This window comes from Phoca vitulina, unplaced genomic scaffold, assembly GCF_004348235.1.
Source record: "Phoca vitulina isolate PV1807 unplaced genomic scaffold, GSC_HSeal_1.0 scaffold25, whole genome shotgun sequence".
In the NCBI taxonomy this organism is placed as follows: domain Eukaryota; kingdom Metazoa; phylum Chordata; class Mammalia; order Carnivora; family Phocidae; genus Phoca; species Phoca vitulina.
The window spans coordinates 40,389,978-40,408,715 of NW_022589728.1; the positions used below are offsets into that span (position 1 = coordinate 40,389,978).

The following is an 18,738-nucleotide window of genomic DNA, read 5'->3' on the forward strand; positions in this document are numbered from 1 at the left end:
TCCAATCGGCTCTGCAGATTCGCCGCAGCGGCTGATGGGGCGCCAGAGACTGCGCGGCCGCCGGCGTCTGCACCATGGTGACGGGCGGCGGTGGGGCCAGGCTGGCCATGGCGCCTTGGTCTGTCTTATCCTCGGCGGCCGTGAATGTATTCCTCCTGTTGGTCCTCCCTCGAGTCTCACACGCCCAGACCTTCTTTCCATTCCTGCAGCCAGAGTCGTGCGGCCAAAACCAGTACTTCGATATCTCCGCGCTGTCCTGTGTCCCGTGCGGAGCCAACCAGAGGCGGGATGCCCGAGGTGAGACCGTTCAGGGTGGGCCCTAGCCACAGTTCTAACACTCCAGCCTTGTTGCTGCTCAGTCCCCGGCGTCTCTGAAACACCTTTTCGTCTGCGGGAAGAAATGCTTCAGGAACGTTAACCGCCAACGCCTGAGAGATGGGTTCCCTTGGAGAATTGCAGCTTGCACACAAATGAGGTTGGGGAACCCAGAGTAAGCTACCCCGTGAGCCAGCGCCAATAATGAATTTCGCCGCGCCAGTCCCCGCCCCCCCCCCGCCCTTCTCATCAGAGGGGTCTTTCGGGAGGCACCTGGAAGGTCGCCTACCAAAGACAGAAAAGAAATAGAGAAGTAACGAAGTATAGAGGAATAGGTCACAGGACGGGTTGGGGAGGGAATGCAAATGAACGCTTATAAACTTTGTTAGCTCTTTATCTTGCTTTTCAAATCCCAGAAACCTAGAGCTAGAAGGGACCTTAACCAGGATCAGGTCCAGTCTTCTCATTTCACAGATAAGGAAATGGAAGCCTAGTTGATTTGTAATATCTTCTTTGTCACCTAAGTTGTGGATTGGAAGAACTGGTGTCTCTTTGCTCTCAGTTTCTACCTGTGTATTTCCACTGTATGGTGTGTCCTTAATATAGATTTCCTTAGGACTTATCCCTTTTATTATTGACTATTACTAATTGCCCTTGAAGTCTCTTTAGATTAAGCTTATTTCTTCTTTCTTGAAACTTCCATCATTTGGCCCTAGTTCTCCTCACTGAAACTGCTCAGAACAAGACTTTTTCCATATTCTAAAATGTAGGATGTTTTCAATCTTGATTTGGTCACCCATGGTGTTAATTTTCTGCCATCTTCAAATTTGATATATCCTCATTTAAGTCATCACATAAGACTGGTCAGTCTCCCCAGGTGAGGAAATATGAATGAGAAAACATTTAGTGTAGACTCTAAAAGTGTACATGAGAAAGACTCTTAAAGTGTAAGGTGTTAGCTTCTATACTTATGAACCCAAATGTCATATGCATTCCACCACGTAGATTCCTATGGGATCTGTTTCCACTTGATGTCTCCTTAGAGAATGTTGTCCTTACCTATCCAACAAGTTGAATAATGGTTATCTTATAAAGTCTACTGTCTGTCCAGAGGAAAACAGTGATTTATTTGAATCAAGGTAACTTTGCTAATAAGGTTTTGTTTTGGCAAAGTAAATTTGAAATCATTGAATATATGTGTTTGGATGAAATAGAACTGTAAAATTTCTCGTAGCAGTTAATAAATAGTTTGATTATTAAAATTAAAGTTCAGTACTTTAATAGTTCAGTTATGCTTGCAGTTAAAGTGGTAGCAAACACAATACCTACTGTGTACCATACATATTCTAAGACCTTTCCATATAATAACTAATTTAATACTCATACCAGCCCTATGAGGTAAGTACTGTTATTGTCCCCATTTTGCCGAAGTTGAACCCTAGGCACAGAGTTCAGTAACTTGCTCAAGGTCACACAGCTAAATAGCAGAATTAAGATTAGAACCCACATAGTATGTTTCTGGATTTGCTTTTAACAGCTATACTGCTTTTCAAGACCTTAAGAATATTGAAAGTTTCCCTATCTTGGAATTTTATTTTTATTTACCAAGGTCAAAATTGGCTCTTTTCTTTTTAGGAACTTCATGTATGTGTCTACCAGGATTTCGGATGATCTCTAATAATGGAGGACCTGATTTGATTTGTAAAAAGTGCCCAGAAAACATGGTATCAAGTATTTACTTTAAAATAATTTTACTGTAAAAGGTAGTAAATTGAATGTCTTTTATTTTAAATATTTTATTTATTCATTTTAGAGAGAGCGTGAGTCGGGGGATGGGCAGAGGAAGAGGGAGAGAGAATCCTTGAGCAGACTCCCTGCTAAGTGTGGGGCCCCACGCAGGGCTCAATCCCAGGACCCTGAGATCATGACCTGCGCTGAAATCAAGAGCCAGCCGCTTAACCAACTGAGCCACCCAGGCGCCCCTTAAATGTCTTTATTTTTAAACTATGTTTTAATGCTGTTATGTTAATGTCGAATATGTTCCCAAACTTTAAAATTATTAAATTAATTTTGTTTTTACTAGAGTAAATTTTGGGCGATCAGTGAAATTTTATGCAAACTTGGAAAAAACAAATGTATTGCTTTAGTTTTTAAACTGAAATTTAAAAGAACCTGTGAAATTTGTGTCTTTATATTTTCTCATAGAATAACTCAGTGTTTTTTTAAAAAAAATAGATGAATGATACATATAAAGAGCAAGTTGGGATGTGTGTATATTTTGACTGGTACAGATTGAGTTCTGTGTCTTGGACCTGTTGTGTCAACAGTCTTATAACAATTCACGTTCATAATGATACCCAAGGTGTGATTAGTTCATGAAATGCCAGTTGCATCATTAAATAGGTTAAATAATATCTGCTGCTGTTTTGTTAGTCATTATATCATAGTTTTTGGAAAATTAGTAAATTAGTTACTATATATAATGATTCCTAATTAATAGAAATACATTTTCCAATCATTTTCAACAATTAGGAGTCTTTGGGGCACCTGGGTGGCTCAGTCGGTTAAGGTCTGTCTTCGGCTCAGGTCATGATACCGGGGTCCTGGAATCTGCGGGAAGCCTGCTTCTTCCTCTGTCTGCCTCTCCCCCTGCTTGTGCTTGCTCCCTCGCTCTGTGTCAAATAAATACAATCTTTAAAAAAAAATAATTAGGAGTCTTTGTGAGGCAGTTCTTTTATAGTAATGTTTCTTCTCATTATCTGGATAAAAAAATTGAATCTGGCAATTTAATAGTTTAAATTACTATTAAATTAATTACTATTAAGTTAATAGTTTAATTTACCAGTTGTCCTAATTTATGGCTAATTTGATTTAACTTATAAGTTTGATTATCACTTTAATGCTTATTTTATATTTTTGGAAATAGTGGCCATTGTTGAATTAGCAATGATAAAAAGCTGCTAATATAAAATGGCTGTAAAGCAAATTTATTTTTCAGTGAAATTACAAAATAATCATAATTTTTAAATAGTCCTCTATAATGTACTGCCAAACATAGGAGCATTTCTTGGTATATCCAGTCTTTTCAACCAAAATTAACAATGATTTCTTATTGTTTTGTTATTACCCTTTGTTCTCTGTTCATTTTGGTTGCATCCATATTTGTTTTTGCCCCAGGTTTAGGAAAAACCGTATAATAAAATAAGCCCAATTTTGAATGATGTCATATTTTATGAAAACCTTTATTAATACAAACAATGGATAGAAAGAAATATCTTTATAATTTAACTTTAATAACTTTATTTACATATTATTCATATACCATGAAATTCACCCATTTTGAATCATAGCTTGATTTTTAAAAGCTAATGTATTTGGATTATAAAAATTAGAATATGTTAGAACAGGTAAAACCAAACTATTAATTGGCTATCTGTTGATTAAATACTGTTGAATTTTGTTGTGTTTTATCTTTGTAAATGGAAAAACTGAATGTCAGTATTACTTTGAGAGTAAGGACTCATTTGAACTGAAAATCATGAAGAACTGTTGCCCAGAGTTAACAGTTAACAGTAGTCAGTACATAGTGATAATGTGTAACTTAATTTTGGAATGTAAGCACTGTTTGGCTACCCAGGAAATTTTTATGTGTCGCATATGTGCATGATTTATTTGAATATTGACTACAAATTATATACTATTGTGGCTTTTTGGATTTACATCACCAATTAAGAAGGAGAAATTTTATTTTGTTTTGTTTTATTTTAATTTAGAAAGGTGTTACTGAAGATGGCTGGAATTGCATTTCTTGCCCTGGTGGTTTAACTGCAGAAGGAAAATGCCACTGTCCCACTGGCCATATTTTAGGTAAGAAGTAAATTCTTTATGAAAAAGTAGTAATGAATCTTCACTTATGCTGTTTTTGATAAGGACATTAATTGAAATAGCTAGGTGAACAGTATTATTTTTTTGTCCAAAATTTAATGATGTTTAAGACAATAGCAGGCAATGGGAAGAGAATAAAAAGCCCTACCTAATAAAAAAAAAAAAATTTCTCGGGACGCCTGTGTGGCTCAGTCAGTTAAGTGTCTGCTTTTGGCTCAGGTCATGTTCCCTGGGGTCCAGGGATCAAGTCCCACATCGGGCTCCTTGCTCAGTGGGGACCTGCTTCTCCCTCTGCCTACCGCTCCCCTGCTTGTGCTCTCTCTGACAAATAAATAAAATCGTTAAAAAAATTTAAAAAATTTAAAAAATTCTTTATAATGTATGATTAGATTGATACTTCCATAAAATAACATGGAACATAAAGTATATATGTTTCAACTCAAAAGCCAAAATGATGCTTAATAGGGAGAAATGATAAGCATTTCTATTAATGTCAGGACCCAGATAAAGATGTAAATTGTGCACTTTAGGTAAGTGAAAGAAATAGGTGGTAGAGTAATTAAAAAGGAGGTGATTATATGTTTAGAAAACCCAGGGGAATTACTAAAAATTATAAACAATAAAGATTTTGGATATAAAATTATTTTCCAAAAATTAGTAGCCTTCTATCTAAACAACAGTTCTTTAGAATGAATGAAGAAAAGATCTCATCTACAGTAGCAACAAAAAGAAAAAAACGCCGAGGCATAAACTTGAGAAGAAATGTATAAGATAAATCAATTGAAGAAACCTTAGATGCTCCTGCAGGATACAAAAGTAGGCTTTAATAAGTGAAATACATACCATGTTCTTGGAGGGGAAAAATTAAATATTATAAAGATGTCAGCTCTCCCAATACCAGTCTATACATTTAATGGAACCCTAATAAATTCTACTAGGATACTGTTTGTCTATTTTAGAGACTACACAACTAATTCTAAAGTTTATCTGGAAAAAATGTGAAAAACCAAGAAAATTATGAAAAAGGAGAGAGGAAACAACCCTATCAGGTATTATGCACATTTTATAGCCTCTGTAATAACATGTATGGCTGGCATATAGATTACACATACTGATGGATGGAACTTAAAGTAGAGAATCAAAATAGATCCAATCAATTGGAATGTGATATGTGATAAAAGTGGCATTTCATGTCAGTGGAGAAAAGACTGATTAGTAGATGGTGTTGGGGAAATTTGGAAATACTAAGTTGGGTTTCTAACGTATTTCTTAAAGAAAAATAAATTTCAGGTCAATCAAATAAATACTAAATATGATTCTATAAAAGATCATTAAAAAAATAGGAAAAAATTTTTTAGTCTTGGGATGGAATAGGCCTAAGTGTGAGGAGAAACCCAGAACCTACAGAAGGAAACATTGGTAAAATTGATTAAATATAAATTCTAAAATATAACGTAAAAAAATCATAAACAATACTAGGAAAAAAACCTACAAGCTAGAGAAAAATTTATAATACATACAATCAACAGAGGTCTAAGTTCTGCAATATATATAAAACTTGTGTAAATAAATAAGAGCAAGAGGAAAAGCTGAATTTAAAAAATGGCCAAAAATCATGAATAAACTTCACAAAGAAAAGAATGTTAAACATGAGAAACAAGTTCAACCTTACTCAGTGTAAGAATAATATTAATTAAAATTTTATTTTAATTTTTTTATTTTTATTTTTTAAAGATTTTATTTACTTGACAGAGAGAGAGACAGCGAGAGCAGGAACACAAGCAGGGGGAGTGGGAGAGGGAGAAGCAGGCTTCCTGGCAAGCAGGGAGCCTGATGCGGGGCTCGATCCCAGGACCCTGGGATCATGACCTGGCCAAAGGCAGACGGCTTAATGACTGAGCCACCCAGGCGCCCCTAAAATTTTATTTTTAAAATAAATTTTATTTTTTATTTTTTATTTTTTTATTTTTTAAATTTTTTTTTAAGATTTTATTTGAGAGAAAGAGTGAGTGAGTGAGAGAGAGAGAGCTCATGAGCAGGGGGAGAGGGAGAAGCAGGCTCCCCACTGAGCAGGGAGCCTGATATGGGACTCGATCCCAGGACCCTGAGATCATAACCTGAGCCGAAGGCAGCCGCTTAACCGACTAAGCCACCCAGGTGCCCCGAAATAAATTTTATTTTTAAACCTACCAGATTTTATTATCAACCTTTTTTTTTTTTTTTTTAAGATTTTACTTATTTATTTGACACAGAAAGAAAGTATGAGAGAGCACAAGTAGGGGAAGTGGCAGAGGGAGAGGGAGAAGCAGCTTCCCTGCTGATCAGGGAGCCTGACTCAGGGCTCGATCCCAGGACGCTGGGATCATGACCTGAGCTGAAGGCAGAAGCTTAACCGACTGAGCCACCCAGGCGCCCCTATTATCAACCTTTTGAACTTTGATAATGTGTTTGCAAGGATACAAGGAAGTAGTTATTCATATATTACTGGGGAATTATAAATTGATGCAGTCTCTATGGAGAGCAACTTGACAGTATTTATCAAATGCAGATCGTCACCCAGGTAGCCCTTATCTAGGAATTTCCTGTTCTAGTGCAGGGAAATATATGTCTCAAGAAGTATATGCATGGCTTCTTATTGCAACATTAGTCGTAAGACAAAATATCGTACACAATGTCAAAGTCTGTTAAGAGGTATTAGTCAAACAAACTGTTGTACATCCATGCAAGGGTGTAGGATGCAGAAAAATACCGATTATTATATAGAAAAATAATGTAGTTCTCTAAGTATTGCTATAGAAACAAATCCAAGATACATTAAATAAAAAAACTAGCTATAGAAAAGTTTATATTTATTCACCCACAAATATTTATTTGAGTACCTGCTGTTTATTGGTACTATTTTCTGTATTTGGTGAACTACCATTTATGCTTTCTAAAAACTATAAATTCATATGTGCTTATGCACAGCCTATTTCTGGAAGAATTTACAAGGAACTAACAGTGTCACCTCCAGGGTGGAGAACTGGGTATCTGGGGTAAAAGGGTGGGAAAGAGACTTCATTTTCACTTTAAATTCTTCTGTGCCTTTTATTTTTATATTCTATTTATATATTATTTATTCAAAAATTAATTTTTAAAAGAAATAAAAATCCCTGCCATCAATTTATTTAAAATCTAGTTAGAAGGCAGGATATGCATATGGAAGAGTGATTTGCAGAGCAAGGTAGCAAAAATATTTTCATAGGGGCACATATATTAAATCATGAAATGAGCATTCTAGACAATAAATGTAAGGAAGAACTCACTTCAGCCAGGGTTGTTTGGGAAAGTTGGCATGAAGAGGCAGTGTAATAGTGGGACCTTGAAGGATTAATGGGATTTCAAAAGGTAACAAGAAAGAACATTCCAGGCAGAAGGAAGAGTGTGAGCAAGAGTATTGTTATAAACATATTGTTATAAATATAAACATATTGTTACAAATATAAACATCTAGATTGAATATAAAGGGATTATGGGAATAACAGTTTGCTGAGTTTTTTTTTTTTTTTTAAGATTTTATTTATTTACTTGACAGACAGAGAGACAGTGAGAGAGGAAACACAAGCAGGGCGAGTGGGAGAGGGAGAAGTAGGCTCCCCGCCGAGTAGGGAGCCTGATGCGGGGCTCAATCCCAGGACCCTGGGACCATGACCTGAGCTGAAGGCAGACGCTTAACGACTGAGCCACCCAGGCGCCCCCAGTTTGCTGAGTTTAAAGGTGCATTGGTCCAGATTGTGGAAGGCCTTGAATGATAGAGTGTTCCGCAGGCATAGGGGTTTTGTTGAGCTCCTGCTGTGTGCTGGCCATTGTCCAGGGGCATGAAGGGTAAAGGAGTGAAAAGAAGACAGTGAACAGGAATGCAGCCCCTGCCCTCATGAAGTTGACATTTAGAGTGGGGACCAGAAACAGAGCTGTGAGGAGGCTGTGCTGGTGCTGTGGACAGGCAGCGACAAGGACCTAAACCAGAGTTAGAGCACGGTATACTCAAAGGAGTGCATGCCAGAGTGTTAAAAGGATGATAATAAACTTAGGTGAATGAAGGAATATGGGGATGAGGGAAAAGGAAGTCAAAATGCCTTTGGGATTTCTAAGTGGGGATGAAGGCGATGATGTTCATAGATTCAAATGCTGTGGGAAAGTCAGTATGGACTGAGTTCTGAAATGACTTTTGACAGTCAGAGGTCACTGGTGCAGAAGTTGCAGTTTTAATGAGTTGCTGAGAATGGAGGCTAGATGCCAGGGGGGCCAGACAGTGGCTCTGACACCTAGTGACCCCTTAGAGTTGGGTGACCGCTGTGAAAACAGTATTTCACTATTTTAGAGGCTATATTACATACTTAAAATTTTCCATGGTGTGAGCTCCTCAGAGCCATCTTGAACTTTGCTGTCCATTTGTTCTGTGGATTGCAAGAGGGGCTGAGGGGAGTGGAAGAATAGACAGAAAGAGGGTCCTTCTTACTTCTTATACTTCTTTCGACTCTTCCCATTTCTGACATAAGAAGAAAATGCTCAGATATTCAGGTAAATAATTTTTTAAAAATAATTAATGCTGTAAGTACATATCATTAAAAATATCAAATCATGAGGCTATAAAATGAGAAATGAAAGTCCACACTTCCCACCTTTTCCATTTCCCAGAAGTTACCCTAAGGTAATTAATTATTTTTTCTCTATCCTTTCCAAGGTTTTTAATGTATTACAGATATTTTGGAGTGTTTATTTGCAGTGTATTTTGGAGAGGGTACCATAAGAACACATGTAGATTTACTGCTTAAAAAGGCGTAGATTTTTCAACTTCAAAATTTTACTTTTTAAAAAGAAAGTAATGTGTGTATATGGCTAGAAATTTAGATAGTATAGAAAAATATAAAAACTAAGTGCTTTCCCTTCTGTGTTCACTCTCATTCCTAGTCCTCTAATGTAGTCATTATTAAGTTTCTTTTGTGTTTTTCCAAGAATACTTTTAGAACTTATATGTCTCTATACATTCTTGAAAATATTTGTATGTTGTCATATTTATTTATTCATAAATATTTGTTGACAAAATTAAAATAAATGTTAAAATAAAATTTTAAAACTTCACTTAACAGATGGGCAGTTAAGCTAAAAGGCAGTAGCTAGCCCCAATTCAGTACCAGCAGATTGTCGTCATTATGTAAGAACATGGGTTCCATGAAATCAGACTTTCCTATTTTTTAAAAGATGCTAAAAATACACAATTTTTATGTGAAACCTTCCAATTTTAAGTTTTTCAAATAAAAAAAATGTTTATTTAGAACACTACCTGCCAGGTGCTGGGATACAGCAGTGAATCAAACTTAGGTTCTAGTGGCAAGAGGAAGACAATAAGCAAATGAATAGTATATGCCAGGTGGTGGTAAGTGCTATGAAGACAAAAAAGGCAGGGCAAGGAAGAGAGAGCAAGTGTTATTTTACATGGATGATCATGGAAGACCTCTTTGGAAAGGTGACATCTGAGCAAAGATTTGAAGGAAGTGAGGGACAAAGCCATGTAGATGACTAGGGGATTCATGCTAGGCAGAGGGAATAGCAAGTAAGAAGATCCTGAGATGGGAAAGAATTGGGCATGTTCAAGGAGCAGCAAATACACTAATGTGGCTGAAGCAAGCAAGGGTCTGGAAAGAAGCAGATGGGTCTGGAAAGTTGGGGAGATTGTGTGCAGATCATGTAAGGCCTTTTAGGCTGTAATAGTGACCTTAGAAATGACCCCAAATGAAATGGAAGGCCATTGGAAGGTTTTCAGGGGATTGAAATGATCACACTTGGTTTTGAAAAGTCTCACTCTAGCTTCTGCCTGGAGAATAGAACCAGGGCTCCAATTAGGAAGCTGTCGTTAAAAGTCCAGGTGATAGATGATGGCCGTTGGCCTGGGGTAGAGTTGTGAAGGTAGAGAGAATAATTCAGTTTCTGGATATATTTTGAAAAAAGAGCTAACAAGGTTTGCAGATTTATTTTTTAATTTTAATTTTGTTGTTTTTAATGTGCAGTGTGAAAAGAAATGAGGAGGCTCTAAGGACTGGGGCCTTAGTAAATGGTCCAATGGAGTTTCCATTTACTGAGATGGGGATGACTGTAGGAGAAACAAGTCATTCACCCTTACTTTGGTTAAAATCCTTTTTACCACCTTGTAAAAACTTAAAACGTTATAGGTAAAACATTATTGATAACATTATGATTGGGACTAATGGTCCTTTACCCATTTTCCCAATGCTGGTTCTCTGTTAATTCTCTTAGCCCCAAAGTAATTGTTATCATTTTGATGTGTGTGCACATACATGTTTGCATGTCAGTTTCCTTCTAGAACCTTTTTTTTCCTGTTTTTTAAAATATACATTATAACTATTTCTATAGTTTATAGAAATATAACTGGTATTTTTATATAAATATATATATATATAAATATTTCATACCAAAAATATTGTTCTACAGCATACTTTTTTCAGTTACCAGTATGATCTATTAGATTACCTCATTTTTTTTAATCTACTCCATAGTATTTCATGGGTTGAATATACCATCATTTTGCTATTATAAATATTTAGATTTTCTAACAAGTAATGCTTCAGTAAATATCCTTATACACATGTACAAGTGTTTCTGTAGGTTAGGTATCTAAAAATGAAATTGTAGTGTTGAAGGGTATGTGAATTTAAAATTTTAGTAGGTGCTACCAAAAACCCTGTAAGTTGTAGAAACATGTCAGCTGTCTATGAAATTGTTTCTGCATACCCACTGTAACAGGAACATACAGGTAAGAAGTAAAAAAACAAAAACAACAACTTGAAAAAATACTAATTTATTATTATGATTTGGAAAATTAGTTTTGTATTTTTTTATGTGGGAGTGAGGAAGTCTTCACTTTTCTATACTTTGTTTTGGTGGTGTTTGACATGCCTCTTCTGCAAATCAGGTATTTTGAGAATTATTAGAATAATAACTATGAGTGGGCTTTACAAAATATATAGAAGCTTATACGCTGACTTTGAGTTACAATTTTGTTTCTAAATCGTTTAGTGGAAAGAGCTGTTAATGGAACATTGTTGTCTCAAGCAACTTGTAAGCTCTGTGATGAAAATGAAAACTCTTTTACGGTAGCAAATGCTTTAGGAAACAGGTAAGCCATGTGCTGGATGGTGACTTTTTAAATATCATCTTACATTTATATGGAATCTGTACCTTTTTAAAACACTTGCTATGGTATCACTTTTCGTCACAGTAACCCAAAGGATAGAAGTAGACATTAACATAAAGAAGCTGAAGCCCAGAGAATGAGACTGATTAGAGGTCAAAGTTTGTCTCAGTCTCTTATCAGTTGTTTGACCTTGGCAAGCTTAGTAAGTCAGTCTTCTTGTCTTTAGAATGGAGATATACCACCCACTTCATAGGCTTTTTTCACAGCTCAGAAATGGATATGCGAATTCTTAGCATAGTGCTTTAGAGTAAATGCTCAGTAAAAGGTAGCTGTTCTGTTTGTTATTATGTAATTTGTACATAATCTATAATATATATAGCATATAAATATTAACTTCTATTCACAGCATACTTACTATGTGCCAGGAACTCTGCTTTATAATAAAGTTATATAAAAAACATATTAATAAGTAAATGATAATTATAGTAACCCAAGAACCCTGATGTATAGCCCTATTCTCTGTCACTTCCTGTTTCCCCTTCATGTGTGCATATGCACACCACATATGCGCACGTGCACACACACACACACACACACCCCTGCCTCTCTCTAATTCAAAGTATCCCTATTTCAACTTCTTCAGATTTTTTTTTGAGGGCTACATGATGACTTCCCTCTAAGCACAGTTGTCTCTTCAGTTCCCAAGTTTAAAATAGAAAATACTTGAGTAGCTTCTCCTGGCGATACTTAGTATTGGATCACTACTTCTCTTAGGCTGATGTGGGTTGTAGTGTCCAAATATTGACTACTGGGCTGATCCCCAAGCCTTCCCTTCCAGTACTGCCTCGAGCCTAGTTCTGTGCCATGCCCCATCCCCTCCTACCTGCTCTATCTTACAAGTAATGAATACAACAAACCCTTCAGTGTTCCCACTACTCTGGTGGATGCTCTTCCTCTCTGTATATCATACATTAATGAAAAATGTATTTTCCTAAAATAAATAAGGATAATGAATAGACTTTAAAAGTGTTTGTTGTAGGTTTGATGAAGGGATAGATACACATATCTTTTTCAGCATATGTTTCCTTTTTGCTTTGTGACAGACAAAATAAGGAAAGTAGATTTAATATAACTACATATGAAAACAGATTGGGTTTCATTTATATGAGTTTTTTGGGCTCTTAATTGAGTGACTTAACAATCTCTGCTATTCAGTATTATTTATGCTACACCCTCCATGTAGTTTCAAAAGAATGCTCTCCTATTATTGGTTAATTTTATTTATTTATTTATATCTTGCTTTGTAATAGAAGGAGTGGTATAAAACTAATCAAATCAGTGTTAATATTTTTAATTTGTTTACTTTACTACAAGTAATTACTTAGCTGAATGCATCTATTCTAATTCAGCATTTAGGAAGAGAAATGTTTGATGAAATTAGGTCTAGCATAATTCATTGACATTTAAAAATTTTTTTGTTATGTTGACAGATGTAACCGATGTGAACCAACATTCATCAATACCAGCAGGTCCTGTACATGTTCAGCACCAAACATTTTAGTAAGGCTAATCGAATTAATAAAGTGTATATTTTAAAATTAAGTTGCTTATACCTTTCCATAAACTGTTTATTTTTTATTTTTTTTATTTATGAAGACAGGGGGATTATGTTTCAGCAGCACAGGGAATTTTCCTTCACGTGTAATTTCATCTGCCCGTTATGGAGATCTTGTGAGTATGTTTCAGTTTTTTTGTTCCATTCTTGTTGCATTACTTCCTTTGCTCATTAGTCTGGGACTAAAATGAGAAACAGTTCTGTGTAAGTCATTTTAAAACAGAAATTATCAATCTGAGAAACCTTAACAACTCAGCATTATTATTTATAAGTAGAATTACTCTCTTCTCTACCTTGGCTCATCCTTTTTCAGTGATCTCCGAATGTTTAAGCTGAAAAGTTCTTTTATAGATCCTATAAAGAAGCAGCATTATGTGTTAAGAGTCCCAGAGACTCTTGACTTGAACCCTGGATTTGCCCGTCATTAATTATATATCCTTGGACTTATTTACTATTTCTAAACTTCAGTTTTATTGTCTGTACATTGGGCATAGTAATAATACTTACCTCATAGTGCCTGTACATGGTAATCACTGGAGAAACAAGGGTTATTCGTATCTGGCCAGGTTCCTTATTTTGTAGTTGAGAGCATGGAGGCCTAGGGTTAGAGCCTTTGTAACAGATGTTGGTCTGACAATGTCTGCTATGTAAAATGGGAAGAAAGTGGATGAATTGGAACTGAAGAGATCATGAGTCCAAGGGAATAGGAGTTAGATGACTAACTAGAAGTTGGTTAATGAGCATTGAAAATACCCAGTATGCCAGCAGAGCTTGGGGTGGACAGGCTAGGATCTGGTTGCTCATTATCATCCTTAGATCAGTGGGAGTGATTAGGAGGAATTGGAGGACAACCATTATTCTTGACGAATAAAGCAAAAATTCCTCTTCTCCAGTATTGTCTTATTGGTGTGATAGGCAAGTACCAAATATTTGCAAAACAACAAAATAAATACTAAGATAGGGGTATAGATACGGAGCTCTGAGATCACCCCAAAATTAGCTCCTTAGCAATAAGATGGATGTCTTCTGGAGTGTTCTTCCCCAGTCTCAGGTTATAATGACCTCCTGTATATCATTGTCAAACTTGCAGGCCTTTATTTTTATTTTTTCTTCCTTTTTCCTTTTTAAAATAATTCTGCCAAAAGTACCAATAAATTTTTTTTTTTTCCTCTTTGGTGTCAGATCAGTCATATAGAGCTCCCGTCTCTTTCAATCTCTGGTCTGGAACAGGTCCTTAGTCTTTTCCTGCCTTTCATGAACTCAACAGCTTTGAAGGTTATAGGCCGTATAGTCTATAGGATGACCCTTGACTGGGTCCATCCAGTTTTTCCTCATAATCAGGACATGCTTGGCAGGAAACCACAAAAAAGATGTCTTGCTTTTCTCAGTGAGTTGTACCATAACAGAAAGCATGCAACATTCATATGTCCTATCACTGGTGATGTTAACTTTGATCACCTGCTATGAAGTCACCATGTATGCTATAAGGGTGCCATTTTTCCCTTTGTAATTGATTAGTATTTTGTGAGGAGAATTTTAAAGATTATGCTTCATCTTCACCAAACATTAACAATAAGTAACAATAAGCTTTAGTCTCCATTGGTGATGCTTGCCTTTATCAACCACTATTATGAGGTTGCCAAATGTTTACATTGTTCTTTCTACATTTATTAATTAACCTTCTACTGTAAGGAAGAATTTCCCCATCTTCTCATTTATGTATTTATTTGTTTATTAATGTCAGTATAGATTAGTAGGTTCCTATTTTATTCAGTTGGTTATAATCCAATACATGCATTATTTGTTTTGATTTTCAGATTGTCCTAGATTTAGCCATTGAAGCCCCTTCAAGTTGGCTCCTATACCTTTTTGATATGTCTCCATCATTTGTTGAGGATTTCTTTCCTTTCTGGCACAAGGAGATTTCCAGGTTCATCTTGTACTTTTCCTACCTCATTCCTGGAATCAGCCATTTCTCTAAGAATTTGTGGAGGATAATATTTAGAAACCAAGATTACCACACTTAGTATACCCTTTTAGGAGACATAGCTAAAATATATATACACACACACACTTACATACATATACATATCTATAACTATTTCCTTATTTTGTATATATATATATATTGAAGTAAATGAGTTCATACTGATGCTTTCAATTCTAAAGCAGTTCCTCAGTGTTCCTTCTAACCTTTCCTTTTGACAGATTTTCAGTACCTTCTCCTGTAGTGAGATATCTGGGTCTCATCCTCACTTAACTCGTTTGCTCTGTGTAACAGTCTTTGAACCATGCTGCTCTCTTCCATACCACCTCCACATCCTCCCTTCTTCACACCACTGTGCAGTAGATCCGAATGTTTGCAGACTTCTCTGCAGACTTCTGTTAAGAAAAGGTGGGCAGAGAAAGGCAATTCCGTTCTTAATCTGATTCAATTAATGCATTTCATTTAAACACATCAGTCTTGGACACTGATGCTTTCCTAAGGGCAAGTTTAGAAACCTTGATTTTAAGTCATTTTATAACGAGTGTTGAGACAGGTTCTGTGTAGTCGTTTGAGACATGAAAACAAATGTAGTTAAGATTGTGTGACTATCTTGGCCCAGTCCTCTGTCTGGCAGGTATAAGAACTCAGTTTTAGCAATGTACCTGGAGGTCAGTCAGGGCCTAAGGGACCAGTTCAAAATAATTAAACCCGCAAGAGACTAGATGGATTAATAAACCAGAATGCATGTTTATTAGTTTATGTTTATACTGTAATTGGCAGCTAAACTACTTGTATTAACTTGAAAATTTACACTTTTCCTAATTGGAAAACATGACATATCAAATGTTTTCTTGAACAATACAGAATTGGAACATAATTAGTTTTGTATAATTTTATGAGAGGCGTTTATACTTGCCAATCAGTAAAGAATTTCTGTATACATGAGTCAGTGTCTTCCAATTAACTTTCCCCAAAGATAGTAATAGTGATCTAGCATCTTGGTTTTATGTTTTTCTCAACTTTTATTTTGAAAATTTCAAAATTAGGGGCACCTGGGTGGCTCAGTCAGTTAAGCATCTGCCTTCAGCTCAGGTCATGATCCCAGAGTCCTGGGATCGAGCCCCACATCAGGCTCCCTGCTCAGCGGGGAGCCTGCTTCTCCTTTCCCTCTGCCTGCCGCTCCCCCTGCTTGTGCTCTCTGTCTCTGTGTCAAATAAATAAAATCTTAAAAAAAAAAAAGAAAATTTCAAAATTATAGAAAAGTTAAAAATAGAGACCATGACTGTATATATATCTTTCACCTAGGTTAACCAATCATTAATGTTTTGCTGCATTTGCTTTATCTTTCCATGTGCATGTAAAATGCATACACACACACGCGTGCACACACACAGGCGCTTTTTTTTTCTGAGCCACTTGAAAATAAGTTGTAGATGTATGACACTTCACTCCTAAATATTTTATTATGTGGCTCCTAAGAACAAGGGGGTTTTTCCTGGTATCACACCAAAGAAATTTAAAATTAATGTAATAGAATTACCTGATAGACTGTTCATTTCCAAATTTCCCCTCTTGTTCCAGTAATGACCTTTATGCTCCCTCCTCTTTTTGCAGGGGCAGGAAGATGGGGAGGCGAGAGTCCAAGGATCCATTTAAGGATCCCACACTGCAATTAGTCTTTTAGTTTTCTTTAATCTAGACCCTACTATGTTTTGCTTTTGTGGTTTTTGTTGGTGTTTTTGCTGTTTTTGCTTTTATGCCATTGACATGCAGAGTCAAGGTCAGCTCTCTTGTGGAGTGTCCCACAATGTGGACTTTTCTGATTGTTTTCTCATGATTAAACTCAGAGAAACATCTTTTTTGCAAGAATATGATACAGTGTTGTGTGCAGCCATTGCATCATAACAAAGAGCGCATGTTAGGTGGTCCAGTTCCTGATGATGCTAAATTTGATTGCCTGGTCACCATGATATCTGCCATTTCTCTTCATTGTAAAGGTATTGTGATTAATAAGTTAGTCTGAGATTTTACTTTGAGACTACTTACCCATGTGGTGGCCATTGATGAACCAACCTTTCCTGAATCAAGTTTTCAGTTGGTCATTTCAAAATAATTTCACAGTTCTCTTACTCCCTCTACATTTATTAGCTAGCAATCTTCTGTAAAAATTTCCTTTCTCTCTGTGCTTTTTTTTAGTTTTTTGCGAACTCATGAAATTTGTTTATTCAGTGTGTTATAATTGTTTACTATTATTTTTCTTTTCAAAGTTCAAATTGTTTCAAATTTTGAAATAAGCTCCTGTGTTATTTTGACATGTCTCCATCAATCCTTTTGCACTTACTTGGTTTCTCTATACCATGTTACAGGCTCAACCAGTATAATTTTTAATAGCTACCTAACACTCTCATTAATGCACTGAAATTTATGTAATTGTAGTGCCTTTGAATATTTAGGTGTTCTGTTAATAATATTGCTGTCAACCATTTTATGCAAATAGATATGTTTTTCCTTTTGGAGAGATTATTTCCCTAAGATAAATTTCCTAAGTGTTTCTAAATTCCTGGTTTAAAATGTGAAGATATTATTTTATGAAAGGATCATGCAGCTTTAACACTGCCATTAGAATTGTCTGTGGGTTTATTTTACATGAATTTCCAAGCACTGTTGTCATTGCTTTCCATTTTTTTACTTAAAAAACTTTAGTTTTTTTTTTTAATGTGATCTTCAATCTTATACACAGATGTGGGTTTTTTTCTTAAAAAGTGAGAATTCTTCCTTCTTAAAAAGATGAAAATAGTAACTTACAATTTTATTTTAGATTTTTTTTTTTGATAGCTCTGGTGCCATGTTCCCTATAATTGGTTTTATCTCCTCTGTACATGTCCAGTAAATTACCCTGAAAGGTGTTTCTCAGTGTGTCATTTTTTAGCAACATGTGCAGGTAAGCTCTAAAGCAGTGGTTCTTAGCAGAGATTTGTATCTGCAACTTTCAGAGCACATGCATGTCTTGGTTCCTCCTGGAGATTGATTTGGAATGCAGCCAGGCATTTTCTGTTCTTAGGAAATCTCACAGGTGATTCTGATGTTCATCATTGTTTGAGAATCACCACTTTGGAGATTTTAAATGTTAGTTACTCTCTATATCCCCAATTTCCTGTTGCTTAGAAAGCATTCATAAATATTTCTCTTTTTTTTTTTTTTAAGATTTTATTTATTTATTTATTTGAGATTGAGAGTGAGAGAGAGAAAGAGCACAAGAGGGGGGAGCAGGAGAGGGAGAAGCAGACTCCCTGCTGAGCAGGAAGCCCGATGCGGGACTCGATCCCGGGACTCCAGGATCATGACCTGAGCCGAAGGCAGTCGCTTAACCAACTGAGCCACCCAGGCGCCCCATAAATATTTCTCTTTTATGACTTGCCAATTTAATACAGTATAATAATCCTAAATCAGCAAATATTAACAATGAAATACTAAATCAGTATCCAGGTTTTCTTTTATTTTTTGCCATTTTGTTCTTTGTTTTTTGTATTACTAAAATGGGCATAATAGTTTTTTTGGATTATAGACACACTTTGTTTCCTTATATCTTTTGCCTAAGTGACATGATTTTGCAGTGCAGTCCTGATTTGTAATAACTGAGTTTGGTTAGAATTAATTCTTATATTCCCATTTAAACTATTTTCTGATAACATTGAGAAAGTAATAGTAGCCATTTCCCATTGGAAAATATGCATATTAATGTTT

At 35.8% G+C, this 18,738-nt stretch overlaps 1 protein-coding gene across 1 annotated transcript in view; it reads left to right on the forward strand.

Moving 5' to 3' along the window:
- The first annotated feature begins 22 nt into the window (after positions 1 to 22).
- TMEM67 (transmembrane protein 67) overlaps positions 23 to 18,738 on the forward strand; it is a 51,761-nt gene continuing 33,045 nt past the window's right edge. The window contains exons 1-6 of the mRNA XM_032421716.1: positions 23 to 297; positions 1,951 to 2,039; positions 4,089 to 4,182; positions 11,275 to 11,374; positions 12,883 to 12,952; positions 13,049 to 13,123. Coding sequence (XP_032277607.1) covers positions 75 to 297; positions 1,951 to 2,039; positions 4,089 to 4,182; positions 11,275 to 11,374; positions 12,883 to 12,952; positions 13,049 to 13,123 — 651 coding nt within the window. The 5' untranslated portion in view covers positions 23 to 74. The remainder of the gene's footprint in view (positions 298 to 1,950; positions 2,040 to 4,088; positions 4,183 to 11,274; positions 11,375 to 12,882; positions 12,953 to 13,048; positions 13,124 to 18,738) is intronic.